Here is an 11181-nt window from a genome sequence, read left to right on the forward strand (position 1 = left end):
TCTCTCTCTCTCTCTCTCTCTCTCTCTCTCTCTCTCTCCTGGGACTTACTTGCACCTCCGGAGTTCCGTGCACCACTTCCTTGTGGTTTAGGGGGGCCCCCCCCCCCTAAACCACAAGGAGGGGAGGAAGGGGGGAAGGGGAGGGAGGAGATTTAAGAGGATGTTAATGTAAATGGATAGAATAGAACAGGGAGGAAGTGAAGAGATGAGGAGAGGAGGAGGAGGAGGAGGAGGAGGAGGAAGAAGAGGAGGAAGAGGAGGAAGAGGAGTGGAAGGAAGTAGTGGAAAAAAGAATAGGTGAAGGATGTGGATGGGAAAAACGAAGAAGATGATGAAGACGACGGCGAAGAACAAGAAGAAGAAGCAGAAGAAGAAGAAGAAGAAGAAGAAGAAGAAGCAGAAGAAGAAGAAGAAGAAGAAGAAGAAGAAGAAGAAGAAGAAGAAGAAGAAGAAGAAGAAGAAGAAGAAGAAAACGAAGGAGAAGAAGAAGAAGAAGAAGAAAAAAAAGAAGAAGAAGAAAAAGAAGACGAAGAAGACGGGGACGAAGAAGAAGAAGAAGAAGAAAACGAAAACGAAGCAGAAGATGAAGAAGAGGGTACAAGAAGATAGGTAGCCTACATACGTTAGCTTGACTTTTTTATTACTGAAGAAAGAGAAGAAGAAGGAGGAGGAGAAAGAGAAGAAGAAGAAGGAATAAAAGGAGGAGGAAAAGGTCGAGGAGGAGAAAGAATGTAAAGGAATGAAGGACAAAGGAAGAAACAAAAACTAGATCGCTAAGTGGACGAACGAAGGAGAAGGAAAAGGAGTGGGAGGAAGAAAATGGGAAAAGAAGGAAGAGGAGGAGAAAGTGGAGGAGAAGGAGGAGGAGGAGGTTAAGGATAGGTACATAAGAAAGAGAGGAAGACCAGAGTAAATAAAAATAACGAAGGAGGAGGAGGAGGAGGAGGAGGAGGAAAGGGTGAAGAGTGAGGAGGAGGGAGCAAGGAAAGTAAAACACAGGTAGAGGTCGTGAAGTAAATTAGGCAAAAATGAAAGGTAAGAGGAGGAGGAGGAGGAGGAGGAGGAGGAGGAGGAGGAGGGAGTCTGTGGAGGTATTCTTTTCTTTAATTAGAGTCATTAAGGTACGGAAGCATCGTTTACAATAATAATGAAGATGATAATGAGAGTAATGAGCGGGAAGAAAGCGAGAGTGAGCGAGAGCGAGAGAGAGAGAGAGAGAGAGAGAGAGAGAGAGAGAGAGAGAGAGAGAGAGAGAGAGAGAGAGAGAGAGAGAGAGAGAGAGAGAGAGAGAGAGAGAGAGAGAGAGAGAGAGAGAGAGAGTTTTGTATAATGATTACTTCTATTCCTAATAACAATATTAATGATGATACACACACACACACAATAATACATAATAATACATAATAATAATAATAATAATAATAATAATAATAATAATAATAATAATAATTCTCTCTCTCTCTCTCTCTCTCTCTCTCTCTCTCTCTCTCTCTCTCTCTCTCTCTCTCTCTCTCTCTCTCTCTCTCTCTCTCTCTCTCCCCGTCTCTCTTCCTCTCCCTCCCGCTCTTTCTTATACCTTTTATATACAATTTCCATCACCTCACACCTGTCAACTCTATCCCCAGCAGCTAATGACTTCTCACCTTCCCCACCTGGTCACGTGAGGCACAAATCACGGTAGGTGCAGAGTAACGCGGCGTGGAAGTAGTTAGGCGACTCTTAACACCTGGCCACCTCACCTGTGTCTCATTTGCACCCTCACGCTTGAACTGTGCAGGTGGGGGAGGTAATTCCAGCGTGAGAAACTTTTTACGCGAGCTTAATCAACCGAGCGAGTGAGCCCAGGTGGAGAGGGTCGGAAAGGCAGGTGAGTTAAGTCAGGTAGGAATGTAGGTAGGAGGGAGGAAGGTCGAAAGATTGGTAGGAAGGAAGGAAGGATAATAGGGAAGACGAAAGAAAGAATGCAAGGGAGGAGGAAAGGAAGAGAGACAGAATGGGAGGTAAGAGATGGGAGAAGGATTAGGAGGGAGGAAAGAAAGAGAAAGAAAGGAAAATAAGAGATGGAAGCAAGATTAGGAGGGAGGAAAGGAACAGAGAAAGAAAGGGAGGTAAGAGATGGGAGGAGGATTAGGAGGGAGGAAAGAAAGAGAAAGAAAGGAAAATAAGAGATGGAAGCAAGATTAGGAAGGAGGAAAGGAAGAGAGACAGAAAGGCAGGTAAGAGATGGAAGGAAGATTAGGAGGGAGGAAAGAAAGAAAGACAGAAAGGGAGGTAAGAGATGGAAGCAAGATTAGGAGGGAGGAAAGGAACAGAGAAAGACAGGGAGGTAAGAGATGGATGCAAGATTAGGAGGGAGGAAAGGAACAGAGAAAGACAGGGAGGTAAGAGATGGGAGGAGGATTAGGAGGGAGGAAAGAAAGACAGAAAGAAAGGAAAATAAGAGATGGAAGCAAGATTAGGAGGGAGGAAAGGAAGAGAGAAAGAAAGGGAGGTAAGAGATGGAAGCAAGATTAGGAGGGAGGAAAGGAAGAGAGAAAGAAAGGGAGGTAAGAGATGGAAGGAAGATTAGGAGGGAGAAAAGAAAGAAAGTAGGAGAGGAGGAAAGAAAAAAAGTAAGTAGGTAGGTAAGTGGATAGGTGGGTAGATAGGTGGGTAGGTAGGCGACGTGGGCTATTGACACTGGCGGACTGAGTAGGTTGGGACAGACCGTGAAATGTAACTGCATGGTTGTACTGACGAAGAGTGGTCACGGATTGAATGGATTAACGAATGACTACACACTGAATATAGTTGTTGGTTTTGATTAACAAGGATGAGAACAGTGAGCCTTTGGTATTTCGACTGTGAAGACCGTCTGGTTGATGTTTGGAAAGACAGTGAGCAATGAGTGGTTAGGGATTATAGATACTAAGAATGCTGACTGTTTAGACTTAGGAAAGATTAAACAATAAATGGCTGGGGTTTGCAAATAGTAAGTGTAAAGTGATTGTCTAAATTCACCAGGGGTTCCTTTATTTTTAACGGTATTTTTTTTGTTAGTTTTTGTCTCCCCTGAGATGCCTCCTTTACAAAAAAAAAAAAAATACAGTATACTTAACGTTTAAATCCATCAGGACTCCGTTTTTTATTTATTTCTACCGGTCCTTTTTTATTATTTTTTTCATTGTCCTGCCTCCTTTACTGTTAAAAACAATGTATATGGTTTCGTCTAAATCCATCCAGGCATTTTTTATACATTTCTGAATAACTGCAAAAAATATATCAAAGTTTCCCTGAGATTAATTTTACGACTAATGACTTTTTTTTATTTCTACCGGTCCTTTTTTCTCTTCTTTTTTCCTTGACCTGTCTCCTTTAGTGTTAAAAAATATATAGTTTCGTCTAAATTCATCCAGGCATTTATTTAATATTTCTGAATAACCGCAAAAAATATATATCAAAGTTTCTCTGAGATTCATTTTACGACCAAAGACTAAATCCAGAGGCGTCCGTCCTTGACCTTTCCTTGCAGTTACATAAGGACGCTCGTTACCTGTCTATTCAACGTCCCTTCCACCAGGTGAGAGTCAGAGATCATTCACGCCCAGGTCGATTGCTACAGACAGACACCACCTTGGGCTTCGAATTCAGGCTTAGGAGAGGTATGAAGAAGCATGGAAAGTAAGGAGAAGGAAGGAAAAGTGTTAAGTATGAATTATAGAGAGTAAAGAGTAAGAAGTATGGAGTAAGGAAAAGTATAGAGGAGAAGTTTGGAGTAAGGAAAAGTAGGAAGAATTATGGACAGCATGAAAAATTATGTAGTAAAGAAAAGTATGATGTAAGTATGAGGTGAGGAGAAATTAGTCTTAGTGTTTTATTGTGGCGGCAAAGTGACAATTGTAGTAGTAGTAGTAGTAGCAGTAGCAATAGTAGTAGTAGTAGTAGTAGCAATAGTAGTAGTAGTAGTAGTAGTAGTAGTAGTAATCGCATCAGTAAAGTAAAATAAAAGTAGTAATAGTAGCTGCCGTAATCATGACCATTATTGTTGATGCTATTAATGTTATTGCTGATGCTGTTTTTTGCTGCTGGCGTTGTTGTTGTGATAATAAAAGCCGTAATAACAGTATTCATTTGGTTTATTCCATCACACACACGCCGGGGGAGGGAGAGGAGGGGAAGGGAGGGGGAAGAGGAGGGGGAACAATACAGAAAGGGGAAGGACAGATGGGGAAGGGGACGGGAAGGGGGGTAGCATGACAGGGAAGGGAGGAATGGGGCAGCAGGGGAAGGGAAGGGGACAAGAGGGAAGGGGAGGGAGGAAGGGGGAAAAGCAATGGAACGGGTGGGAAAAGGGGGGACAGAAAGGGAAAGGGGAGGGAGGAAGGGAAGGGAGGAAGGGAGAGCAGCAGAGGAAGGGGAGGAAGGAAAGGGGACTAGGGGGAAGGGGAAAGAGGAAGGGGCAAGGAACAGCAGGGGAAGGGATGGGAGGAAGAGGGGACATCAGGGAAATGGGAGACAGGGGGAGGGAGAAAGGGAGGAGAGGGGGAAAAAGGGGGGTCGTGGGGAGGGGGGGAGGGGGGTCGTGGGGAGGGGGGGAAGGGAAACAGTCATTCAGGCTCTGTGATGCCGGGACACAAACACAGACTTCCATTGTGACACGAGCCAAACAAACAAACCAAGCGGGGGGAAAAAATATATACGCGAAACAAAAAATCCTTAACGTCACAATACGTACCGAAAAGCACACAAAAAAAGGAAAAAAAATAAATCCGGGGAGACAAAAACGCAAAAAAAAAAATCAACAACAAAAAAACCAACTCGGAGCACATTGCTGTCGTTACACAAAGACGAAGAAAAGAAAGAGAAAACAGAGCAGTAGGAAAACACAATTCCTTCAGAACAAGAGAACGAAAGAGAGAATCACATTTTCCGGTACAACTCAAGCACAAAACGACGGAGCTGAATATACACTCCACCCCTACCACCCCCAAACTCCATCCAAACACACCCACACCCACACTTCACCCACCACACCAGCAGACGGTATAAGCAGCTCAGGATACGAGGCTTCAAGTTTTCGTAAAGTGTTGAATTCGGCTTCTGCGTCTGTCATCTGTTTACAGGGAGAAGATGGAATTGGGGAGGTGAGGAAGGAGGTGGTGGGGGGGTGAGGTGGAGTGTTTGAGGGAGGATAAGAGTGGCAGGAGTGTTGTACAGTGCGTCTGCGTCTGTATTTCATCTGCTAACTAACTAACTAACTAACTCTGCACACATATTAACACTACTACTGCATCTACTAAGCAACAACCAACTATGTACACTTACCACTACTACTACTACTGCATCTACTAACTAACCTATCAACCAGCTAACCAACCATTTACGCACAAGCTCTTCCATCACCACCACTATCACCCACTCACTGCTTGCGGCGGCGGCCAAACACAGTGTTGACGAAAGTAGACAACCCGAAGACTGAGGAGGAAGAAGACGACGATGACCTGGGACGGGAATCTTCTTCATCAGACGAGAACGACCACCCTTTTGACGACCTCTGGCGGGCACCATGACTTTTACCCCCACCAAGGGCACCACCCCACTTCGCACCCTTCTCATAGGCGGCATCGAGAGGGTGGTTCTTCTTCGTTCTGGCGTTGATTGCTGCGGCTCTTCGGTCACACGTCTGCGCGAAGGATAAAGCCGCTGAGAAGACCCCCGCGATGGAGTCCAAGTCTTGGCTCTCTAAGGATGAATCACTGCTGAAGGAGGATCGCCGGGAGGAGGGCGGAGGCGGAGGTGAAGGTCCTGGCTTTCCCTGACCACCTTTCCCTGTGGTTCTTTTCTTTGGTTTCTTCTTCGGGTCTTCCTTTCTCTCATTCCCTGGAGACATCCGGGAGAAAGCAGACCGAAGTGAGGACATATAGGATTCTTTGGCACTTGAAGGATTCGCGTGTGTAGGTCCTGCGTTTGTGCCCTGCGTGGAGGATGTCTTAAGATGTCTTGCTCTGAAGGTGGCGTGTGGACTGGTCGGGTAACAGGAGGAAGGGATACCATTACCCTCCACCATCTCAAAGTCATCCCCACTGTCCATTGATGTCCTACGATGATGTGACGAGGGCAGGGCGGCAGGATGTTTGTCTGGAAGGATAGCAAGACGGTAGGATGGTAGGGTGGGCAGGTAGGAAGATGGGAGGGATATGGGAGGTAACACCAAACTCACACGTCGCTGAGTAACACAGAACGAAATGAACTGTGATCAGGTAGTCTTTACAGTTTGGTATGTTTCCAATAGTATCAGAAATCAATGAACTATAATTAGGTATATCTTATAGTTTGACAGGTTTTTAATAGTAATACATAACGAAATGAGCTTTGACTAGATTTATTTCACAGTTGGATATATTTTCATTAGTAGTACACAACGAAATATACTGTAATTAAGTGTATATTGTACTTTAAAAGGTTGTCAATATTAACACACAACGAAATGAGTTTGAATTAGGTATATTTTATAGTTTAATGTTTTTATTAAAGCATTAGGTAATTTTTTAACCCCTTGGCTGCGGATTTCCTACCAGAATACCTCACCAAGCTACAGGAATGGAACAAAAAGTGGCTGCTACAATTCAATGGAGATAAATGTAAAGTCCTGCACCCTGGGGGGAGATACATAGCATACCAATTACCACATGGGAAACACTCCAATATCCACCACAGAGGCAGAGAAAGACCTGGGAGTATATGTTACCAGGCTACCACTGAAGGCCAAATCCATGACAATCGCAGCGGACGGGTTAAAAGTCTGAAATCATTTTTGAGTGCAGTGAAATAATACCTTGACTTAGTGCCACCAAGTACGTTTGTTTGCGTGTATAATTGTCTGAAATAAACACGATCTTATAGACGGCCTAAATAATAAACAGGAAAGACAGGTGATCGCGACTCGGTGAATAAAAAGCAAACAAACAACATATATCTACTTATTTTACACATACTTTCTTCTTAGCTGAATTACACGAAAAGGTGTCCAGTTCTTTCCACTTTGTTTTACTGAACGAATCATTTGAATGTCATATTTTTCTTGTATATACAGGGATTATAACTATTATTACCTAATTAAAATGATATTATATAAATGCAAACTATCCCTCATTTTACTTATTTGACACCGCTGAGCCCGAAGCTTATTATGACATCGTAATCGAGTTGCATTTACGTCACAGTCAACAAGGACGCGGAGGCAAATAAATAATTGCTTGTGTCAGTTGATCCAATTTACATTTATTACTTACTTTCCTAATGATAATAATAAAATTGGTGATAATAGTAGCATAATAATAAAGTAATGGTAATAATGACAATAGTAACAAAAATAAAATAATAGCAAGAAGAAGAAAAATGGAAGAAAAGATAATGAAAAGGAAGAATAAGAAGAGGAAGAAAAGAAGAAGAAGAAGAAGAAAAAGAAGAAAAAGAAGGAGTAGTAGTAGTAGTGATGATAAAAGAAAAAAAATGAAAACGAAAAACAATATTCAATTTCCATCACCTCTATTTTCCTGGTTGTCCATTCACCAAAATACAATCAAGTCATACAAAAAGTTATTCACTAACAATACATATATATACACACACATTAACACTATTATAAAAGGTAAACTACTATATATCTTGAAGAAAATAGCTTGAAGCGGTGGTATAAACAGTAGGCTAGCGCTGCACTCCAAGAAAACTGGTTATATAGGAATCAAAGGCTATTTAATACAGTACTTGATATGTTGTATAGTGTATTTTTGTGTAGAGTGAGTTTTGATTATACTTTCTGACCGTTATATTTTCTTGAATGATTGAGAGATTACAATATGCTAAAGATAATGCTAAAAGAATTTGATTTTCCTTAACATACAACAATCTATTAGGCTTAGTACCATCGAAAATAAATTAACCAGCATGTACAATAAATCCATACAATAAGTTACTCATAAAACAACCCCCTGTCACAATAACTCAACGCTAGTTATTGGAATATTAAGACATTTTTAGTTTTGGTATTTTATTAGGCTATTTGATGTAACATTAGGCTATTTGATGCACTGTTACAAAGATGAAAATAGGAATAGGAAAGCACCATAACATATTTCCTTAATTAACCACAACATGACCTCTTGATAGTTACCCTTGTTAGTTGATAGGATGGTAGGACTGCAGAATGGTAGGACGGCAGGATGGCAGGTTGGAGGATGCGCAGAACAGCCTCCTCTTCGTCTGTCGCGCGCAGGACGACTGACGCGGACTGAGCAGTGTTGCCAGGTGAATTTGCCCAACATATCGTACTAAACCAGTCAAAATTATCGTACTTGCATCTGTATTAATTGTACACCCTTTCATAAAAAGGCTGAATAATATAATCAATAATCTTTTTGTGACATATTTTAAATGGCACTGAAACAAGATCAAATAGACTTATCAAAATTTAAATGAGACAGACTACAGTGATAGCTAACAGTCTTAAATGGGGGCAAGGAGCCACAAAGGTGATCAATGACACCAAATGTGACGTGTGTGACTCTGAAGTAGAAGACTTAGAACATTTCCTGCTGCACTGCAAACAATACTCAGAAATTAGAAAGGAACACACATTTGTACAACAGCCATACAAGGACGACACAGACGAACACCTAGCTGACATATTACTACTCAAAAATAGCAGTAAATAAAGTGAGAAAATAGAAGAAAGGAAAAGTTACTTGAAAAAACACTGGCAGGAAAGACAAAGAGTTCAGAAGATTAAAACACAAATGCAAAATCAGTGAAAAAAAGATGTCAAGTGAAAACTGAAGAAGAAAATTAAAGTTGAGGCACGAGAACATTGACATTGAACGAACAGAAAATCCAGTACCCGCTGCAAAGGCATATCCCGGGACCACGCCTGATCTGATCTGATCTGTGAAATAAACATATTCATAGTGAAATACACTCACAGTGAAATAAGCATATTCATGCTGAAATGTACACTCAGGGCCAAGCTTACGTCTCCACCGCCTGGCTGCCACTAAGTCAGTCCACCCAGCGCCTCTGAGTTGACCACACCGCTTAAGCTGACCTCTTTACGCATGGCTCTACGGTTCCCGGGCTCATTGGATTACGCTGAGCGCCCTGAGGAACGCAAGGACGCCAGCACAGTGAGCCCTGCAAGCAGGTTGGGGACGGTACTCGGCGCCACTAACGGAGCTGCAAGGCGCGGATGAGGTGGGGACTCGACGAGTGTGTCTGGGCGTGTCGGCTTTTGTGGGGAAGCCAATAAACCAGCTGCCAGCAAATATTGTTTCCCTCAGTCCTTCCCGTTTTCTCCAAAGCCCCGATCCCGCTGTGACGAAAGCAGGACCCGGTGGGGCCACCCCCTCCCTCTCTCGTTACAAACTTCATAGTTGGAGCAATTCGCTTTGCTAGGAAACAAAGCGATTACGATTCGTTTGCTCAGTGTTAAAATCAATCCGTTCACTGAACGCAGCCCAGGTTTGCTTGGACTGGTATATTTAGGTTTAGGTATCCAAATTTAGGTATCCAAAGGGCGCTGGCTAAATACTGACAGGTTGTCAAACGTACAGAGGGTAACTCGGAAGACGGAGCAGAACGTGAATGGTACGTGTATCAGACCAGCATTTGCGTCACCCACACATTACATGCTCAGCAGCCGAGAAATTTTTTTTAAGTTGAATAATCAAATTATTTTAGATCTCCATTGAATTATTGCACAAGTTCCGGGATTATTGTATTATCGTACAGGCGTTATTGTACATCGTAAAAAGGGTCAGATTTTCGTATTTGTACGATAATTATTGTACGACTGGCAACGCTGGGACTGAGATGAAATTGGTGGGACATTCAAATTTATGACAAAGATTCAGTTTCCGAAGACGAATTTCGAGACTTTTTTATTTTTATATTGACTTTTTTTTTTAGTTCAGTGTTCTTATTTACATGTTTAGTGGTTTGTTTTGGAATCTGTTTGTATTTGTCGTTATCTTTCAGTGTGTGTGTGTTAGTGGCGAGAGTGGTGTGTCCATGTACATATAACCGATCTCGTATGTGCGTAAAGCGGAGATGCTATTCGTGTGTGTAATTACGAAAGAGGTGTTACTGTGTGTGCGTGTGTGCGTATTGTGAGTGGGTCCTGGTGGCGTGTGTGTTACGCTGTGGACACGAGGGTAATGACGTACACGCAATGGTGTGTGTGTGTGTGTGTGTGTGTGTGTGTGTGTGTGTGTGTGTGTGTGTGTGTGTGTGTGTGTGTGTGTGTGTGTGTGTGTGTGTGTGTTGGATGGTGGGTCCACTCAATCTCCTCTACTGTATAAAAAAAACTAAGGAAAATACGAAAGAAATATTAGAGGAAAAAAACGAGTACATTTTTTATTTATTTATTTTATCCAACGCAAGATCAACAAAAATCACCATATATTTTCGTACCCCTCACTATAAAAAAAAAAATACTTTACTCTCTTTTTTTTATTTCCTTTCACTTAAAATATATGTAACACGAGATGAAGGTACACGTTGAAAAGAAATAGACACACTTGTTTGTAAAGTGTAAGTATTTATTCAGGTAAATCTCAGGTACACGTTGAAAATAAATATACACACCTGTTTGTAGAGTTTAAGTGTATTATTTCAGGTAAATCTCGACCATAAGAGCGCCTTCATAAAAAAAAGTATTTATATAATCTCCTTTCTCGTTCACTCTTCTTACGCTCAAAGAAACCACAATCAGAAACGAAGGTCGGAATTCGCAGACGTCTCCTTCCGCCACTCACATCAACCATATCTAAATGGCCGAATAGGAGCTCAATCGGGTTCTCATTGTACATTCTATTCCTGCCTACGACTTTAACTCTTTCAAGAGGATGGTATCAGGACATCTCTCCTAACGAAATTGACCCCTCTTTCGGCCACCTCTTTGGATTCTTTTTAGGAGCAGCGAGTAGCGTTTTTTTTTTTTTATTATTGTTTCCTTTTTTTGTGCCCTTGAGCTGTCTCCTTTGTTGTAAAAAAAACAAAAAAAAAACGTGTAATGCCAGGAGGTTTAGGCTAAGAATGGAATGTACATCATGAGTGTTTTCTTCACGTTCATGACGCAGAAGCTTTGTTAAACTACCACCGGTGTCATCAAACTACCCGTGGAGAAGCCTAAACCCCCACGTAGGCCTT

The 11181-nt window shown here is 42.0% G+C and overlaps 1 protein-coding gene across 2 annotated transcripts; it reads right to left on the reverse strand.

Annotated features, from left to right (window-relative positions):
• Positions 1-4349: 4349 nt before the first annotated feature.
• On the reverse strand, positions 4350-8283 carry LOC127005709 (uncharacterized). 2 transcript variants are annotated; one of them, XM_050874829.1, is made up of 2 exons: positions 8139-8251; positions 4350-6117 (listed from the first exon to the last, which is right to left on the reverse strand). In XM_050874829.1, exon 2 carries the CDS (start codon positions 6068-6070, stop codon positions 5399-5401), a length of 672 nt encoding a protein of 223 aa, XP_050730786.1. In that variant the 5' UTR covers positions 6071-6117; positions 8139-8251; the 3' UTR covers positions 4350-5398. The 2 variants fall into 2 exon arrangements, with proteins under 2 accessions (XP_050730786.1, XP_050730785.1); XM_050874828.1 differs by having other exon boundaries at positions 4353-6117; positions 8153-8283.
• Between the last annotated feature and the right edge of the window lie 2898 nt (positions 8284-11181).

This window comes from Eriocheir sinensis, chromosome 30 (assembly GCF_024679095.1).
Source record: "Eriocheir sinensis breed Jianghai 21 chromosome 30, ASM2467909v1, whole genome shotgun sequence".
Taxonomy (NCBI): domain Eukaryota; kingdom Metazoa; phylum Arthropoda; class Malacostraca; order Decapoda; family Varunidae; genus Eriocheir; species Eriocheir sinensis.